We start from the raw sequence: 20807 nt of genomic DNA on the forward strand, positions 1-20807 counted from the left end.
TAAGTTTCATAAATTCATATATAAACTATTTACATAATTATTTTGTAGATTTATTTTAATATACGAACTACTTTTACTCTAATTATATAAATCAACATAATTGCATCAACGTAAACTATACAAATTAATTAAATTTATTTTAATATTTAAATTATTTTTATTCAAATTATATAAAATAATAAAATGTTAATATTTAATATTTTAGGAATTACTTACATGTTAATATTTTCGTTTTAACTATAAAAAATTATTTAGTAAATAAGTTTTTTGATACCAATTATATAAATCAATAAAATTATGTAAATTATCTTATGTTATTTATAAAAATTATGTACATTTATTTTTATATATAAATAATAAAAAATTAATTTAATTATGAAAAATAATAAATTTTAATTTTTATATTATTTAAATATTATTTTAAATTTACTTAATTTGTATAAATTACACAACATAGTTTTTTTAAAATAATCTATATATTAGTTTATGTATTTTTTTAAATTATATTAAAATAATAACAAATTTTTGTTAATTTATATTAAAATAAAATTTTATAATAACAATAAATACATGTAAAATTAAATATTAAATATACTTAAATATCAAATTTTTATTTTAATTTATAAATTTTTATAATTTAAAAAAATTAATAACTTCCAACTAATGATATATGTAAAATAGTATTTATAAAATTAAGTAAACAAAACAAGTGTCTTAGGATTTTATTGCTTTACCTTCAAATAAAAGTTTATGAGCTCAACTCTTATTAAGATTTTTTTTTTAGTTTTAACTTTATTTAACTCCTAGTCACATAAGTATCATTTAGACAATCTATATATGCGTCATGTCAATACCAATACATCGCATGAAAGTCAATATTTGATTTTGGATGATGAATTAATGAAAGAATCAAAATTACTTATTTTAAAAAAAATAGGATGATTAAATATTTAAATTTAAAAATAAGAGACTAAAATTACCAATTAAAATTATTAAAGGACCACAATTATAATTTAAGCTTAAATAACATAACTATCAAGTTAAGCATAAGATAGAAAAGGAATAAATCCCTGAACATTAACTACTAACCAGATCCTTTAAAATAATATTCTCCTAATAATTACCAATATACAAATAATCACTCCATAATTTTTGGTATTAATATAATCCCAATTTATTTGTAAGATATGTTAATTTATTTCTTGTAATTGATATATAATTTCTATCTCAGAATAATGAGATACATCAACTATACAATTCCCCACTTAAAAACCTCAATATATATATTCAGTCTTTCTGCTTGTCTAATCAATTCTCCCACACTTTTTCCATTGAAGGCAAACTGACCACAAAATCATTCTGGTCCTCACTTTCTGCATAAATTTCCCCATCGCTGCTATTCCTCAACCAACGACTAATGTGCTCCTCAATTGCTTCATCTATGGAAGATAAAATAAAATTAAATTAAAAAACTAACAACTATGAAGAATATACTTTTCAGACTCCCCTTGAACCAAATTTCATTAGTAGTTTAAAACTTGCACATACAACATAGAAGAGGCATATGTGATGTGTCACAATATGTGAAATTTTTATTTTTTTTATCATAACTTCTTCTTCTGGTCATTGCATATCAATTTCTCTGATATGCAGTTGCTACTGCAAGTAGAGGAGATTTTCTATGAACAGCAAGGCCAGCTGTTTCAGACATGTCCAAGTCCTCCCCTGCAGCCCCACCAGGCAATGACCAATCAAATTGGTGAACAAGGTTTGCTAATACCACCTCAATTATATTTGTGGCAAACGTTATTCCGGGACAACCTCTTCTTCCAGCACCAAACGGAATAAGCTCAAAATCATGTCCTTTGAAGTCTACTGAACTGCTGAGGAACCTTTCTGGTTTAAACTCTAGAGGTTGGTTCCAAGATGAAGGGTCTCTTGCAATTACCCAAGCATTCACTAATACCTGAGTGCCAGCTGCAATGTCATAGCCCTTCACTTTGATATCTTCCATGCATTTCCTAGGGACTATTAATGGAAGTGGAGGATGAAGACGAAGACTTTCTTTGATCACAGCTTTCAAGTAGTTCATTTGGCCCAAATCATCCTCAGTTACATGAGTCCTGTTACCAACCACACTTCTCACCTCGTCTTGCAATTTATGCATAACCATTGGGTGCTTTAACAGCTCTGACATTGTCCACTCCAAGGCCGTGTGTGTTGTGTCAGTACCCGCAACAAACATGTCCTGAAAAGAAAACATAATTACAGGACACCTTATAGTTACCAAACATCACTGATTTAACAATAAATGTTTCAATTTCAATAGTATCACACTTTCACATGAGCTATTTGCTCACGAAAACAATATACATGGCATATTTGAGATTACCAAAAGAGAAAGGTTAGATATGTTTTTACTATTTTTGTCCTAGTAAATATAAATAAGTTCATTACATGCCATTATAAAATATTGGCTCCTTTTAGTCCTTGGATTATGGAAATATATCATATAGGGTACTTATCGTTCATAAAAAGTCGTCTTCTTTTGTCTTTCATTTATGGAAAAAAGAACTATGCATGATACATTTTCAAAAACAGAGAACCAAAAGAAGACGATTTTTTTGTGGGGACTAAATGTGAACATTATCCTATTTGAAGAGAACAAATTTAACTCGATCTAATTTTGCTTTCTCTTCATTCTTGCTGTGTATCTTTGGGCAGCAAATTCTTGCAGTTGACCCTCTTTTTCTTTTTCACAATTTCCAGAAACTAGCCTTGTTTCTACAATATCATTTAATAACAAATCATCATAGGAAGTTCATATACAAAGGTCATACATCACCATTCACCCCTGTCCAATAATAAAAGCCATTACAGATGCAATAAACCAAAAGATAGTGTAGATATTTGAGATCTAATCAATTCAAATTTTAACACGTGATCCAATTAATCTAGCTAAATTTCTAGTATGATGCGTTGCATTTCATTCTATCTTTTGTTTAATTTGGATCATTAGCCTAGCACGAGTGATTTAGGCTTAGGTTCGTGCATAATCTCTTAGTTTTTCCTTTTAGGACGCTGTTACACTTTGTGGTGTGCTTTTGGTTTTAGGAAGCAACTACACAGCTAATTTTGGCTTGAAGGCCAAGTTGGATGAGTTGATTTCCTTGGAGGAAGATCTGGAAGATTTTTAGAGGCATGAGTGTGAATGTATGTATACATGATTTTGATGATGTCAAAGAAGAATTTAACAAGGTTGTTTCAAAGGATAAGCATTTGCTTCAAGAATAATTCAAGATTGCTTCAACAAACAAAGCCTTGTTTCAAGATTCACTAAAGATCAAGTCTTGTCTTAAAACAAAATGCTTTCAAGACATGCAAGATTCTGGTAATCGATTACCAGGAAGTGTAATCGATTACCAAAAGACAAGGTTGAAAAATAACTGTTGAAAAAGGTTTTGAATTTGAATTTTCAACATGTAATCGATTACCATATGTCTGTAATCGATTACCAGCAACGAAACTCCTGAAATTCAAATTCAAGAGTCATAACCCTTCAAATTATGACTGTGTAATCGATTACACAAACATTGTAATCGATTATCAGTGGAGAGTTTTCAGAAAAACTACCAACAGTCACATCTTTTCATTGGATTGGTGAATGACCATCAAAGGCCTATAAATAGGTGACTTGGGCACGAATTTTAGAGAGAATTTTGCTGGTCCAAAATGTCTTATCCTCTCAAAAGACAATGAGAGAGATTCCAAGAGAACTTCATTATCAAATGTTCTCTCAAAAGAAACTCTTGGACAAACACTTACAAATTCATTAAGAGTTCATCCATGAATCTTCATTGTAATATTCTTCTCTTGAAGAGAGAATTCTTCTTTCATTCTTCTTATTCAATGAGATTGGTTAAGAGACTATGAGTCTCTTGTTGTAAAGCATCTGAACACAAGGGATGGGTTGTCCCTGTGTGGTTCAGACTTTGTAAAAGGATTTTACAAAGATAGTGGAAATCTCAAGTGGGTTGCTTGAGTACTGGACGTAGGCACGGGACGTGGCCGAACCAGTATAAAACTGTGATTGCATTCTCTCTTCCCTTATCTCATTTATTTTATTGCAATCAATTTTGCCTTGCATGTTTAAAGAAAATTATTAAATTGATTGTTGTTACTTCTTCTGCATTCTAAGTCTATCTCTCTTAAGATTATTGAGGCCACAAGGTCCAACAATGGGATCCTTCATAATGGAGAATGAAAGCTATCTTAGCATGAAAATCATGAGGTTCTTGATCAAAAGTGAATATATGAAAGGTGTGATAAGTCCCCACAATAGTGTAGGTACTCCTGACACGTATTTTCTCTTTCAGCACGCCTCTCACACCTTGTGGGAGTAGTCACACTAGTGTGAGGCGTATCAAAATGACTATTTACAAATTTTTAATTTTATTTTCAATTAGGTTTGGACCTATGACTTATTTTTAAGTTTTAAATAGACATTTAAGAGATTCTTGTTTGAATTCTCTTGTGAAAGCTTAAGATCGAAGATCATGTTTTTCTAGATTTTTCCAATCCCATTCTCAATTTCTATTTCTTTTTGGGTTACTATGTGTGAGTAGAATCCTATTTTCTAAGAATAGGGTTAAGCCCTTGGGAACTAACTTGGTTTAGTTAAAATAATTAAAGAAGAAATTAATGGTGAACCTAATTGTTGAAAACCCTTGATAAAGACTTAAGCTTTTAACCATGAAAGTAGGTTTGATCCTTTGAGAAATCAACACCTACCATAAAAGATCTAATTGAACATAACTATCATGAAAGTATGAGTAAATTAAATTAGGCCTGTCTTCCTATCTTGAAAGAGAATATAATTTATTTTAGGTTAATTCATCTTCATAGAGAACCAAATAGAGCAATTGGTTGGTGGATTAAGCACATTGAAACCCATTGTGTATAATGTTGTAGTTTTTCCTAATTTTGTGATTAAATGTTTGATTAAAAATGCAACACGAAACTAAATTTAAATTTATGTTATTTCATGAAGAAAACGCGATCCATGTGGAGAGGCCGATAATTTTATTACTAGAGCAATTGCAAGAGCAAAACCTCACTGATCCAAAACAAAATAATGAGATGAAAGAGAAACCAGCGTACGTACTGAGTATACGATCATAATAAGCCATATATATGAAGAAAAATGTTCTTACTAACCAGTATCAAAGCCTTTATTACAGTTCTATCAATGGGGGAGCCAGTAGTGTTATTCTTTTCCATGGAAAGCAAAACGTCCACAAAATCATTCTGCTGCTTACTATCAACATCAACATCCCCATTTCTTCCATTCCTAACATGATCCTCAATCACTTCATCTATAAACTGGTCCAAATGTTTGGCCACTTCTTGTGCTCTATCAAACAAACCACTGACCTTGCTCATCAGCCAATCAAGCCAAGGCACATAGTCCCCTATAGACACAGCACCCAACAACTCCCCAAACTCCAACAACAAACTCTGAAACTCCCTTTCTCCTCCCCCACGGTATCTTTTACCCAAAGCCACTCTACACGCTACATCATTCGTAATTGCAGCACACATATCAGTCAAATTCACATGCAATGAATCACTACAACACTCCCTAATGTTATCCATCATTCTAGCAGTTTCCTCCTCTCTCACACCTCGAAAGGATTGAACCCTTTTGGTGCTAAGAAGGTGCGACACACTCAAACTCCTTATTTGCCTCCAGTATTCTCCGTACTTAGAACTTGCAAGGTCTTTGGAACCGTACAAGAGGATATCATTTATCTTACGTTGTGGCCTGTCTGAGAAGACAAGGTCATGAGTTCTCATCACCTCACGTGCTGCATCAGCAGATGAGACCACAAGTACTGGCACCTTCCCGAAATGAAGCAGCATTAGAGGGCCATATTTTTTAGCCAATGTTTGGAGTGTGCGGTGTGGGAACAAACCAAGTTGGTGCAGATTACCCAGCAGAGGTAACCTTGGAGGTGAAGGGGGTGAGTTTTTGGAGGTTACTGCATTGGAATACCATTTGATCATGAATGCAAGAGAAAGGCAGAGAACAAAGACAGTGAAGAAAAGCATTGTGAATGAATGCGAATTTTCGTGGGGCATGAAACTTGGTACCATATGCTGAGTGGTGATGACTACTATGAATATATGGTACTGATTAATTTAATCTTGCATGGTAAGGTAAGGGAAAAAGACACGTTAGGTTAAAAACTTGCACATGTGGCAAGAAATATGTGGGTGGCAAGATGTGTGGGAAAGTCAAAGGCTGAGTGGGGATATCCAAATTGAGTGACTCTTGTTCTTGGTACAGGGCATGGAAGATTTTCTTCTCTCTTTTCTTTAATCTTAGCTCCTAATGTAATGCACTTTTGCTTGTCTCTTTTTAGAATTTAATTCTTGGCTTAATGAATTAGTCCCTTTATTTATTTAGAATGTTCAATTGAAGCATGGAAAACAAGATAATTCACACTACTAGACAATGGATATTTTTCAAATCTTATCACCCGTATCAACTCGTAGCAATGATTGAAAAAACTTTTAATGAAAGACAAGAGGATGAAATTGCTTTGATATCCTTAACTGAAAATTCGAACGTTGCAATATTTGCAGAAATTAAAAACGTATTTATATAACACCTTCCTTTTGTTTTCTCTCGTTTCTTGCTGTATATCTTGTCAGCAAAGTCTCGTAGTTGACCCTTATTTTCTTTTTCACAATTTTGAGAACCTATCCTTGTTTCTACTATATATCACTTTAATAACAAATCATCGTAGGGAACTCTTATACCAGCAAAGGTCATACAACACCACTGTCCAATAATATAAGCCAGTACATATATATGAACGAAACCATAAATAGTACCGAAGATTTTTTTTGAGATCTAATCAACTCAAATTTTGATAAACATGTGACCCTATTAATCCAAGTTGCCTCTAAACAATTTATTATAAGAAGCAGAATCATTCCGTACAACGGCGGAAGTAATGGGGAAGCAACATTACATGTGCCAAACCCCAGATCCAAGACAGAATTCAAAAAAGAAAAAACTAACTGTTGATAAATGTGGCAAATCATATGATGTAAAATTAAAAAAAGGGTAAGAAGAAAAATGGAATGGAAAAGAAACCAGGTGTAAGAACATAATAACCTATAGAAAAAAAAAAAATGATGTTCTTATTACTAACCGGTATCAAAGCCTTTATTGCAGTTCTATCAATGGGGGAGCCAGTTGTGTTATTTTATTTCTATGGAAAGCAAAGCATCCACAAAATCATTCATTCTGCTCCTCACTATCAACATCAACATCAACATCAACATCCACACCTCTTCCATTTCTAAAATGCTCCTCAATCACTTCATTTATAAACTGATTTAATAGTTTGGCCACTCTGTGTGCTCTCTCAAACAAACCACTAACCTTGTTCGTCAGCCTATCAAGCCAAGGCACATAGTCCCCAATAGACACAGTACCCAACAACTCCCCAAACTCTAACAGCAAATGCTGAAACTCCCTCCCATTATAATACTGATAATGGGAAGAGAGAAAAAAAAAACATTATTCACAGCAAATTATTCTAAGTTTGTGATAGCTGCGAACCGCAAGCATGCAGCAATATGTGAGCAACATATTTTTGTTTTAGTTCTTAGAAAACACCATTAATATTTTTGCAGATTTGAGTTAAATTAGTTGCTTAGGGAATTATATTGCAAGGACAAGAACTATTAATTACTTCAAGATAAATTCAACTTTTACACAAATCAGAGTAGGATCAAGGGGTAACTTATAGTGGTGGCTTCCTAGTTGCCACGGGAAAGGTTGGATTACCAAGCACATAATAAGCCATATCAAGTAATAAATTACCGTGTTAAATTATTCGCAAAGAGAAATAATAACACATACAACATACTGTTAAACTCTTAATTCAACCAATAGTAATAGTGTAAGCCAAACTCTAATGTCAACCAACATTAGTAGTTTATATCTATAACCTGCCAAATTAGATGAACAACACATAATCATCCGTTAAGCAGTAACAAAGCTTGTGCAATCCATTAAACCACAGTTGGAAACGAGAGAAACCTGCAGACACAAATGCATCCACAACGTAAAAGAGTCATGTGTGTTACAATATAAAACACAACCTTATTGCTTTTATAATAACTTCTTTTTATGGTCATTATATACTAATTTCTCTCATATGCAGTTGCTACTGCAAGGAGAGGAGATATTCTACTAGCAGCAAGGCCAGCCGTTTCAGACATGTCCAAGTCCTCCCCTGCACCCCCATCAGGCAAAGACCAATCAAATTGGTGAACAAGGTTTGCTAACACCATCTCAATTATAATTGTAGTAAACCTTACTCCAGGCAACCCCTTCTTCTAGCACCAAATGGTATAAGCTCAAAATCATGTCCTTTGAAGTCTATTGAACTTCTGAGGAACCTTTCTGGTTTAAATAATAGAGGTTGGTCCCAAGGTGAAGGGTCTCTGGCAATTGCCCATGCATTCACTAATACCACAGTGCCAACTGCAATGTCATAGTCCTTCACTTTGATATCTTCCATGCATTTCCTAGGGACCATTAAGGGAATTGAGGGATGAAGCCGAAGACTTTCTTTGATCACAGCCTTCAAGTAGTTCATTTGGCCCAAATCATCCTCAGTTACCTGAGTCCTATTACCAACCACGCTTCTTACCTCTTCTTGCAATTTATGCATCACAGTTGGGTGCTTTAACACTTCTGACATTGTCCAATCCATGGCTGTGGTAATGTCACTACCAGCAACAAACATGTCCTGAACAAAAGGAAAGCAAAGTTACAACACACCGTGCTGATTTAACAATAGTGTTTCAATTTCAATAGTATGAAATATATACTAAACTTCATAAACATTGAAAATTTTGCATGAGCTAATTTACTCAAGAAAATAACGTACATGGGCAAGTTTGAGATAATTACAAGAAAAAAGGATTAAATGTGTTTTTACTTTTTGATCCATGCAATATAAATATGGATTCCATTTAATTAGTCCCTCCATTATGGAAATATATTCGTAAAAGAACCATCTCTTTTTGTCTCTGGTTTATGATACATGACACATTTTCATAAATAAGGAACTAAATGGAAATGAGTTTTTTGGTACGGATTAAATGTGGACAATACCCCATTTGAAGAGACTAAAAGCATATTTAACCCCTAACTTTTGTTTCCACTCCTTTCTTGCTTTATATCTTGGCAGCAAATTCTTGCATTGCCCCTCATTTTCTTTTTCGCAACTTCCAGAACCTATCCTTGTGTGTAAATGTACAATAGCAGATTAATAACAAATCATCACAGGAAACTCATATACAAAGGTCACATTATATATCACCACTGTCCAAAAATAAAAGCCATTACAGATGAAATAAACCAAAAAAAAGACAGATATTTGAAATCTAATCAATTCAAATTTTGAGAAACATGTGACCCTTTTAATCTAAGTTGCCTCTACTTATTAATCTTTTTTAAGAAACAGAATCAGCCCAAGCATCGACAAAAGTGAAGGAGAAGCAATATTTACATCTGCAAAACCTCACAGATCCAAAACAGAATACAAAAAGTAAAAAAATGAGATGTAAGAGAAACCAGGTGTAGTAACGTAACAAACTCAAAAAAAATGATGTTCTTACTAACCAGCATCAAACCCTTTATTGCATTTCTATTAATTAGGGAGCCAGTAGTGTTACTCTTTTCTATGGATAGGAAAACGTCCACAAAATCACTCTGCTCCTCACTATCAACATCAACATCCCCGTCTCTTCTATTCCTAACATGTTCCTGAATCACTTCCTCTATAAACTGGTCCAAATGTTTAGCCACTCTTTGTGCTCTCTCATACAAGCCAAGGTACATAGTCCCTTAAAATAGACACAGCACCCAACATCTCCTCAAACTCTTGACAACAAATTCTGAAACTCCCTCCCTTCCTTCCCACAGTACCTCCTTCCCAGAGCCACTCTACACGTCACGTCATTCGTAAGTGCAGCAAACATATCAGTCAAATTCACATGCAACAAATCACTACAACACTGTTTCCTCCTCTCAAACCGCGATAGGATTGAACCATTTTGGTGCTGAGAAGGTGTGACACACTCAAACTCCGTACTTGCCTCCAATATTCTTCGTACGTGCATGGAACATGCGAGGTCTTTGGAACCGTACATGAGGACATCATTCATCTTAAGATGTGGCCTGTCAGAGAAGACCAGGTCATGAGTTTTCATCAACTCACGCGCTGCATCAGCAGATGAGACCACAAGTACTGCTACCTCTCCAAAATGAAGTAGCATTAGAGGGCCATATTTTTTAGCCAAAGTTTGGAGTGTGCGGTGTAGGAACAAACCAAGTTGGTGCAGATTTCCCACTAGAGGTAACCTTGGAAGTGCAGAGGGTGAATTTTTGGTGGTTGCTGCATTGGAATACTGTTTGATGATGAACATCAGAGAACAGCAGAGAAGGAAGATAGTGTGAATGAATGCAAGTTTTCTTGGTGTCATGTAACTGCATCTGCATGCCTACTTCAACATAACTTGTACCTTCTGCAGACACCAGGTGCCTTGTCACCTTCTCCTGTTTTGATTTTAAAACCGAATTTTCCGATTTGAATCGGTTCGGATCATAGTAACATACTCTCTCTGACCTCAACCACATTTAATAATCTCAATTAAAAATAAAAAATAAAAAAAGTTACCTTTCATTAGAATTTTGATATCTGAAATAAATAAAAAATATCATTAGACTTAAAATTTTAATTAAATAAAACATATTTTAAAGACAACGTTAAATAAATTAAAATTTTCTTATATTTAACATCAATAAAAAAATTCTTATATTTATGATTGGAAGAAGCAATTTGTTGTTTCCCTCTCAAATCATGTATTGGTAATTCGATCCTTGTTATTGCTCTGTTCTCTTTTATAAAAAAAATTCAAATCTTTTTTTTCAAAGTAAATATTAACAACATATGTCTTATGTCTTATTTAATGAGAATATTTTTCAAATATCATTTATTTAATGAGAAATTTATGCTTAATATCAAGTTTTAACTAAGGATAATTTAATAAAAATTTATTTATTTTTATTGAAATTATATAATTTAATAATAAGATTAACTAATTTTCTTAATAAAATTAAAACTAATATTTGCCAATTCGCACACAGGATGGATGAGGTACTTTCAACGAATATTAGGTTGATTTGAATAAGATTTTCAGACTGATATGAAGGCACTAATTAAGGGCAAGTAGCAAGTTTGTGAGATTTTAATAATTTTTTCCTCCTCCCTTAAATATAAGGGAAAAAAATATTCATTCTAAATTTAATTAACCGTATTTAACTATATTAATTTCAATTAAATATTTTTTCCAACTTATCCTTCATTCAAACATAATATAAGAAATAAAAAAAATTAAAATTAACACCTCAATTAAATAAAAAATATTTTAAAATAATAACATTAATTAAAGTAAAATTAATCAAAATTTTCTTATATTCAAGACAATTCTTTTTTCTTATATTCGAGAGACCGAAGACAATATTAGTCATCATAAAGTGAAAGAATGAAAATAATAATTAAACCTACTAAAATAATGAGTTGGTCACTTAGTTAATGACCGACTAAAATGATATAAAGCCACTTACTAACATTCTTGTAAAAAATCACTAACTGAAAAGTACCTAATATTGTAAATTTGTAATACAAAATAAGAATTGGCAGATAGTTCCAAAATGTGCCAATCTGAAAAACAACTCCATAGTAATTTCATGCAAGTTTTATTTTTCCCTCCACTAACGTTTCACAATGTTGAATATCAACAAAACTTGGCTTAGAATGAGAATTGTTAACGCACAAATCTCCACTGGTATTTAACATTAAACAAGACTGACTAATCCAGCTAGCTAGCTTCCGAAACAAAGGGACTTGGGCACTTGAAACAAAGTCCAATACAAGAAAATGAATGAATAAACAAGAATATTGAAAAAAAAATTACCACTATTGATTACACACAAACTATGCTAGGTACGTATCTCACTATTGATTTTTTTGTATACAAACAACTCAGCGTCATCACCAGCATGGTAATACAAGAATAAGGGTATAAGCGCTGTGAGCAGAGAATAAAAGTTGGTCAGACTCGTGTAACAGAGTCCCATTTCCTCCGGAATAACAACAAACCCTAAATTATGCCGTGGCTGTACAGAGTTTCCCTTTGAGCTTTCATCGAATTCTACACGATTCAATGACCTCACTAACAGCTTTATGAGTCTCCGGCGAAATCATGTTCAATGATAGATGGAATTCCTGCAGACAAGACACAATGATGCCTTTAAAAAGCTATCAATTGTGTGAAAAACACTTACAAAAGCAAAAAAGGAAAAGGTGATGAGGCCCCAGGTGTCCAAAATGATTAAGGTGAAACCCCCAGTTACCATTCCCAAATAAATTTAGTGTCTAACAAATATGTCAAGCTAACTTCACATTTTCATCTCCATGGTGTTAACAATTATCTACATACCACAAATCTGTCCAACACAGGTACAAGACTTGCTAAGTTCTGGTCTGGAAGATTGTCAGCAATTGCTGCACGGATGCTCTTACTGTAGAGCAAAAAAAGAAAAAGTAAATTATAGGCCCTAAAATATACAACAAAAAAATTCAGAAATTACCTTTCAGTGGAAAGAAATGCTAGAAGCAGCGCAGAATAAGCTTCCACAATCATTTTCTCAGCTTCTTTTTCACCTTGTAGAACAGCTGCCTCATCATTCTGCATGATGAAACATATGATTAATCAATAAAATTTCATATATTTCCACATCTACATTACATGAGACACACCAACTTTATTTAAGTGTTTCTACTTTCTAGCATTGATAAACAAGTAAATAAGAACAATGATTACATATCAGATGAGATCTACTAGAACATTTTCACATATTGGAAGTTTGAAGCCAATTCCAATTTGTTTTCCATATGCATCCTATTGCATTATCCACATCAGGGCACAATCAAGTCAAGCACGATTCCAACTTCCATTTTTCTTTACCCATTGCTTGTTCATTTGAATTTTAACTGTTTTTTTTCTTTAGAAACTATTTCAGTTTACGTAAACAAAAACATCTTTTAATCACCTGATAATGCTGAACCATTACACATGATATAGTAAACAAGTTGGAAAGATTACCTATAGATTTCCAATTAGAGGATATAACATCAGTAATTTCTCAACCAAAAGAGCAATTCTAGTATTCGATGCAATTCCAAGCTTCCCACAAGCATATCAATAGATAAGGAATAAAAATGCGAATAAACATAATAATTGTCACAAGAATTTTAAGGAAAAAATTTAACATGCTACCCACCAGTTGCAAATGTTTATCTTCCCCAGCTCCTTCACTTTCACCCAGGTTAGCCAAGAAAATGGAGCATAATAATTGAATAACATCCTTCCGAACCTCCTGGTGCAAGCTTACTGAGGAAGGTAGCAGAACACTGGCTGCTGCAAGTCGTGATCTGCAAAAAAACAGAAGCATGCTTGAAAGGGTTTTCACAAATGGCTTACTGGGCATTGAAATTTATTAGTCTAACCATTGGATAGGAAATACACATCAAGTTAATCGAGTTTACAATATTTTATGCTTGAATGGGTTTTCACAAATGCTTGCACTTCATTAATCAACTTCAATCTACCCGACATTATACTTTCATTACATAATGTTTAATCTATTAAAAATTTGGCATGTAATATGTATGATCATTAAGATATTACACATGATTCAGCAATTATATTTGTTAAATTAAAATCCTATAAAAAGTTATTAAGTGGAACAAGTGCCCAAGACTTTCTAAAGGGGATCCAATTGTTTGGAATAAAACTAACAATAGAAGAAAAACAATCAACAAAAAAAACAAACAAATCTCTTGCTCATGTACCTCTATTAGTTTCATTACCAACAGCCAGTTCAGAAGTTGCTCAAATTACCTGTTATGACCATCCTTCTCGACCAGGTTTACAAGCAGGCCCAGAATAGCAACAAGGAAATCTAACTCATGATCAGTCAGATGCCTATCGGATTGATGATCTTTTGTCGTTCCTGCACCATTTTCCTTTATTTGAGCAAAGGATGACGATGAACTGAAAGAAGGGAAATGACCAGCAATTAACATAGACATAGTCTCCAATCCTCCATAGTTAGCAATTTGCCGACAGCCAACAGGGTTGTCATTGGTCAAATTCATCAGCACCTAAAATAAGAAGTGAGTTAGTGAAAAAATTGTAACTAACCTCTGCATGAGAAAAACCCTGATAGGATCTCCTATAAAAAGAATAACAAAAGAAAACGACAGAGAGGACACACATATCCAAGTTCCACGGATAGGTCTATCAGTATATATAAACAAAAAATGAATTATATATCCAGCAGATATCTCTCTAAAACATCGGTATAGTGTATAACAGTGACAGAAAACTCGATTGCAGCTATGCATTAAACAAAAAATAACTCTCAAATGGTTAAACAGGGAAGCAGTTCCTCCACTTTCACTCAATTACCCAAACATTATGAGAATAAGTGTATCTAAATGTTGCATAGAACAAAATCAAATCAGATAAAATACCTTTACAGCAGTAAGAAGGCAGTCAGCTAGAAGGCTGGAATCTTTTTCATCACCAACATCAGAACTGGAACAATTGATGTCTCCATTACTTAATTCTCGTTGGCTCACATTGGTGTGAGATTGACATTCATTTTCAAACTCTCTGTTTGCTACCAGATGCTTTTTAGAATGAGATTTTTTTTGTTTTCCTGATAATAGATCCCACTTAGAGGGTGCAAAGTCATCCTCATCAAATGCAAAGGGATCTTGGCTATCATCCAATATTACAACTGGGGTACCTTCCATAAAGCGAACATTCTTCCCAGAACTATTTTGAATCGTGGATGTTTTACAGTATGAACTCTTAGATGCACCACTACAAGACCCAGACATGGAAGAACTGACCCTCGTCTTTAGTGAATAAGTATCAGTAGTTGAAGTGCTGGGAGTTTCAGAAATGGATAGCGAACTTTCCAACCGATTACATGTCAATATTCGGTTGATCTGAGAAGCATTAGAACTCTTAACAGAAGAGGCTCTCTCCACACCGTGGTACTTTCCAGTGGAACTGATGGATAAAGTCTCATTCTCTGTGAATTCAAAAGAAGGAGCATTCAGAAAATCTGAAGACTAACTTATTTCTACATTACTAAGTCACCACCAATTTATCTTCTAGAAGTTAGATTGTTAGAATATGACAAAAAACAGTGCACAACCCAAATACCCGGGACTGGGAAGAAACAAATTATCTTTATAACAATATTAAGGTGCAGAACAACGAAAGACAAGGCACAGCAATGATTGTCATTCTACAAATTACCACATCCTGAAAAAAGGTAAGTTTTCTACAAATTACTCAACCCAGACCAAGCCCATCCCCTTTTCCTCTCAATTCAAGCCTACCATGCAGTACCAGTGCCTATCCTTCCTTTAATATTCTCATTTCTCCTCAACAGATTTACCACCTCCCACTATTCCTTGCAGCCCAGCATTCAGTTATGCTCCAGACTTAACAGCATGAATTTTCCATTTATTTACTATTAGGTGTCCTCTTCATCCATGCCTGCATACATTAACCTTTTACATCCCATCCCCTTCAGAATACCATATGCCTCAGTAATAGAGGCCTGTCAATTCTGCAGGTTGATAAAAAAACATAGCAAAAGATAATAGTTATCTCCTAATAGAGGGAAACAATTTAAGCAATCAATCCTGTCTGTCTTGGATAAAAGGATAAGTAAGAGTATGAAGGTTCAAGAATGGTTTGGCAAATTTCTGTATAGAACTCCAACCTAATACTAACAATCTAGTACCTTTATAGTCTCTGAGCTGATCCAGTTCAGAATCATGACTGGTCATAGAGAAGGGATCATAAGGCTTGTTATCATTGGATGCAGCAGAGGCACTTCGATGTAAACATAGATCTACAAGTTAGAAGATTTTTGGCAGGGAGAGAGGAAACAAAAGCTTAGAACCATTAGAAATGTAAACTAATCAAAGCAAAATAACATGACTATTGAAAATAAAATAAATAATAATGAAAAGGCAGCAAAAGCAAGAAGTTACCCTTTGAGTGATCATTACCTGAGAGGATTTTTATGACAGTTATAATCAGCTCCGTAAATGAAGTTGGGGGTCCCTGAGGACTCAATTTTCTTTTCATTCCAAGCAAATGAGTCTATAATGAGAAAATAAATGTTAAGATTGAATGATTGATAAATTAAAAATTTCACCAAGCAATGAATGCAATGCAGCAAACTGTATGCATTATGCAATACAGATGGAGAATGTCACACATGTAAAATTCAAGACAACCCAAATTACATCTATAAAAATAAACAAACAAGTTTACAAGTAAAACAGGCAAAGAACACATGTCAACCTGATTGCCATTGCTTAGGAAAGTTGCATTTTCCATTATCTTCAAGCACTTGAGAAGCAAAGTTAGGCTCTTGATTCGTTTGTCATTTCTTAAATCTTTGGTAGACAGAGAACTATCCTTCATCCAATTCTGAAAGACAAATCCACAGTTTTCAGGTAGTTATTACCATAATTTCTTATTTGAGGAAGCAAATATAGGGTGCATTTGATCACGATTATGTTAGAAGTAATGTTGAAAGAATTGATTTTTGAAAAAATTAAGGTTAAAAAATTTGTGTTTAAAAATGAGTTCAGAATAAATGATTTTTTGGATGAAAAAGTTTAATTACTCTTGGCGTTCAACTACAGAATATTTTTATGGGTCCCACACCAAGAATCTATTTAACAGAAAAGCTAAAAAAATTAAGTCAAAACCAATTTGACCCACAGCAGAATTAGTTGAGAGTCTAAAAAGTTACCCAAACACTCATGTTACTATACAATTTGTTCTTTTATCAACAAAAATGTGATTTTGAAAGCTTTCCAAACAGGCCAATAAAAGAATTGGTGAAATCAGCAGAATACAATATCTCATGTCAGATAAAAAAATATCAATCAGAAAATATTCTGTTTTAACTGTCTCTGTCAATTTCTTTTGGCCAAAGTTATGTGTACTACAAATATAGTAAGGCATATATATGAACTAACATACAAGCTCACACCTCCAAATCTGAATGACAATTCATGGTGACTTCAAAGACTGCATCAAGTCCTCCATGCTCCCTTAATTTTTCCTTGAAATTTCCACCAGCCTTCCGTACAGCACCACTGGTTTCTGAATGCAAGTAATCCCCCAAAACATCCAAAGAAAATATAAAAGAATACTCAGAAGATGTTCCAATAGAGGTTCCATAAAAGAATATATACAGTCAGCAGGATCATGGAACATTACAAAGCCCATTGAAGTTAGTTCCTGATCAACTATAACTTTTTGTGAAGAAAGAATACCACAGAAATCATAATTTACAAGTGAAAACAGCATAATCCTAATTAATTTGGGATGGAAATTCACATAAACAAAGACCACTGATATACAATTCAGAATAAAGCCCCCTAGCATATAAACAAACCAGATTCCATCAAATTAAGCACCACTGTTCTGAGAACTTACTAGTTTTATTTGTATTTCAAAATCAAGATGGCACCGTCAGAACTTAGAAAGAAATAAAAATAAACAAGACTAATACATAAACTCATCGCTAATGATTTTAAACACTAAATAGTAAATACCAGTATAAAATATATATGAACAGATTTGGTTGCCTACTATTATTTTTGTGCAAAAATACCGACATTAGCATTTAAAAGGACACAATATAATAGAGGGAAAAGAACATCTTCAGCCAATAATACAAACTAGAAATAAATGTACTTTACGATACCATCAAGAGAAATGGCAGACAAACAACCCTTCTCCATAGTCAGCAATGCTAACCATTTTGGGCATAACTCTGGCCTCTCCACCCTACTGTCATTCTGACATGTTTTCAGCTCTTTGAAATTTACTAGAATTTCTTGAACTCTAGAAAAAACTTCTGCAGAACTGGAGTCCAATCTTCCCGTTGTATTCGTATTTTTCAGCATGTCATCATTCTGACGCAATGATAGAAGTTTATAGCCAAATTTTGGTGCTTTGTCTTTAATAGCTGAGGAGATAATTGGTTTTACCAACTTCATCAGAAATTGAATAGAACCAGGTGATTCAAGGAGGTGATCATCTTGGCCCTGAAAAACAAAAGCACATCCAGTCAAATACATAATAATAGTAATACTCATATTGGTCATAGCTTCTTTCATCATTCATAAATTCACTAACTGCAATTCCACAAACAAAAGAAGACTTACATCACCAGTCAAAACGTAGAAAAGGGTTGCAGCTGCAAGATTGCTGGGAGAATCATCAAGACTGAGGCCCAAAATAGAATCAATTATTGTCTTTGCCATCCTAGAAAGCATAAAAATCAGGGATTTATCAGCTAAACATCCATACTGGTATTTTTCTATAAGAGCTCAATCCAGGGACTCAGTTTAAAATTCCAGATTTAAATGAAGATTCATGGAAATAGAATAAACAGTCATGTTAGTTCTCGAGAGCTCTGTGTCACCCCCATGTCTAAGTCACTCAAGATTTAAGTTGTCACCATATTAGTGCTCCAAAGATTTTGTGACCATAATGTCACACATCCCTAAGGAAGACAAAAGTAGTGACACAAAGAAACTATGAGGGACTAATTTTGTGGCAATTAAATCTTCAAAGGCTCAATTTGGTGACAATCTATGAAGTGCTAGAGCAATCACAACAAGACATCTTTGAGGGACTAAAGTGATGACAAAAAAACACATCTCTGAGGGACTAAAATGATGACAAAAAACATCATTTGTGGGATTAATTTGGCAGCTAAAGCTTTTTGAAGAACCTAATTGAGGGTTTTCTCTAGACAATATTACCCTGCCTCGCTCATGGACAATTAGATAATACTAGGGTAAATGATAACAGCAAAATTATGAATCTTATTAAGCTTGTGAATCTCGATATGGAAAATTTCACATCATTATTACGGTATCAAATAGCAAGAAAGTCACCCACAATGGGTGACTGAAGTGGGATGCAAAGTCAGCAGTTCAGGGATTCAACCACACAAGAAAGCAAAGGGGAGAGGTTGCTCAATACCTCGTAAGGTTTAACAAAAAAAAAACGGCAACAAAGACCATTAAGTGAAATAGACATGCGCAATCCCTAGAAACTGAAACATATCTAATCTCCCCATCAAGCCGCATTTCTACAAAAGAAGTGCCAAAGAGATCCCAAGATCGAATCGACCCAAACGGAAACTACAACAAACTCAGCAAATTCACTAAGAAATTTACCAACACTTTCAATTCTTCATCTCAGGGAGAAGTAATAAGAAATAACTCATCAAATCCACGACGAATTTTACAGCTCCCAACCCATCCCTAAAATTCAAAAGCGCCAACATAATTCAAAAACCCAGCAAAATTCAAAACAATTGTGAACCTAAAACCACCCCACCACTCCTCCCAGCCCAAATTTAAAAATTTGAACCAAACCCAACAAAAATTAAAGAAAAACAAAAGTAAATTAAGTCAAATTAAACACCCACAGACTAATAACACTTTTTTCAAGAAAGCCATTTCAGATTCGCAAGAAAACAAGAAAGATTGAGCGTAATTGACGCACCCTTGAGTCCTGAGGAGCCTTCTCTGGTGCGTGGTGGCGCAAATTGTCAAGAGCGACACCAAGCTGGCCCTTCTGATCCGCAGAGGCTGACCCTTCCGAAGCCCATCGAGGGCGAAATTGACCTCGTCGACGTGCTCCATCATCTCTCCGAACTCCTGCGCTTCCATCAGCGTCGACGTCGCCGGAATCCCCTCCGCCACCGCCCGCTTCGCCCTCTTCGACTCCCTTGCGCCGCCTGCGCCGCCGCCGAAGTCGTCGATCTCCGAATCGAAGAAGGACCAATGCTGCGAGGACGAGTCCTGCGAGGAGAACGCGAAGCCACAGACAGGGTCGTCAATCTCCTGAGATAAGGAATCCCTGAATGGCTCGGAAACGTCGCCGTTTAAGGAAGAGGAGCCCGAGCACGTTCCCGAGAGGGTTCCTTTGCGGCGACCGTAGGTGCGGACGATCATCTTAAACGGAGATCGGTGGCGGGTGGTGGGGGTTGGTGGCGGCTACACAGAAGAAGAAGAAGAAGAAGAAGGGTTCGGCATTTCGGTAGAAGAAAAGGGCTTTTTCGGAATTTGAAATTTTGTAGAATTCAGCTAGCTGGAGTGAGTTCAAGAACTGGAAAAAGAAAACGAGGAAGAAGAATTGAATTGAATCGACGAAGAAGAGTGGTGTGTTTGTGTGTTGGGTGAATTTGAATTTTTCTTTCTTGTTATCAAATTCCGTGCGATTTTGAAATCGATGGGGCAGTGTGGTGGTTTATTTTATCCGGTAAGAAATAAAAACCCCTTTAGTCAATACCTTGGGAAGGAGGGTATTTTCGGTATTTCAGACATCGCTTTCTCACGTGGAGGTGGAGTAATGAATTTTTTTTAATGTATTTATTAGTACTAACTATTTATTGTCCCTTGTTGACTCCTACTATATTATAAATCCAAGTCATATTTTAATGTTAAAAATGTATTGAATATTTAATATTCACAAAAAATATTTATATTTAATTTTTATTATTTTTTAATATCATTCTT

The 20807-nt window shown here is 34.3% G+C and overlaps 4 protein-coding genes across 5 annotated transcripts; all 4 read right to left on the reverse strand.

Annotated features, from left to right (window-relative positions):
• Positions 1–1194: 1194 nt before the first annotated feature.
• On the reverse strand, positions 1195–6162 carry LOC114419522 (cytochrome P450 71A24-like). The gene is made up of 2 exons (XM_028385204.1): positions 5218–6162; positions 1195–2248 (listed from the first exon to the last, which is right to left on the reverse strand). Exons 1-2 carry the CDS (start codon positions 6154–6156, stop codon positions 1634–1636), a joined length of 1554 nt encoding a protein of 517 aa, XP_028241005.1. The 5' UTR covers positions 6157–6162; the 3' UTR covers positions 1195–1633.
• Positions 6163–8085: 1923 nt separating this feature from the next.
• On the reverse strand, positions 8086–9931 carry LOC114420663 (cytochrome P450 71A8-like). Its single transcript, XM_028386501.1, has 2 exons — positions 9713–9931; positions 8086–8834 (listed from the first exon to the last, which is right to left on the reverse strand). Exons 1-2 carry the CDS (start codon positions 9929–9931, stop codon positions 8397–8399), a joined length of 657 nt encoding a protein of 218 aa, XP_028242302.1. The 3' UTR covers positions 8086–8396.
• Positions 9932–9966: 35 nt separating this feature from the next.
• On the reverse strand, positions 9967–10575 carry LOC114420664 (cytochrome P450 71A6-like). The gene has a single exon (XM_028386502.1). The coding sequence runs from the start codon at positions 10573–10575 to the stop codon at positions 9967–9969; it is 609 nt and encodes a 202-aa protein (XP_028242303.1).
• A 1242-nt stretch (positions 10576–11817) lies between these two features.
• Positions 11818–20549, reverse strand: LOC114419523. Of its 2 annotated transcripts, none has more exons than XM_028385206.1 (13): positions 19792–20549; positions 18438–18537; positions 17975–18317; positions 17255–17367; positions 16555–16683; positions 16257–16350; positions 15986–16096; positions 14694–15262; positions 14059–14321; positions 13439–13589; positions 12746–12843; positions 12595–12676; positions 11818–12380 (listed from the first exon to the last, which is right to left on the reverse strand). In XM_028385206.1, exons 1-13 carry the CDS (start codon positions 20241–20243, stop codon positions 12297–12299), a joined length of 2589 nt encoding a protein of 862 aa, XP_028241007.1. In that variant the 5' UTR covers positions 20244–20549; the 3' UTR covers positions 11818–12296. The 2 variants fall into 2 exon arrangements, with proteins under 2 accessions (XP_028241007.1, XP_028241006.1); XM_028385205.1 differs by having other exon boundaries at positions 16239–16350.
• Between the last annotated feature and the right edge of the window lie 258 nt (positions 20550–20807).

The sequence above is a fragment of the Glycine soja genome, chromosome 7 (assembly GCF_004193775.1).
Source record: "Glycine soja cultivar W05 chromosome 7, ASM419377v2, whole genome shotgun sequence".
Lineage (NCBI taxonomy): Eukaryota > Viridiplantae > Streptophyta > Magnoliopsida > Fabales > Fabaceae > Glycine > Glycine soja.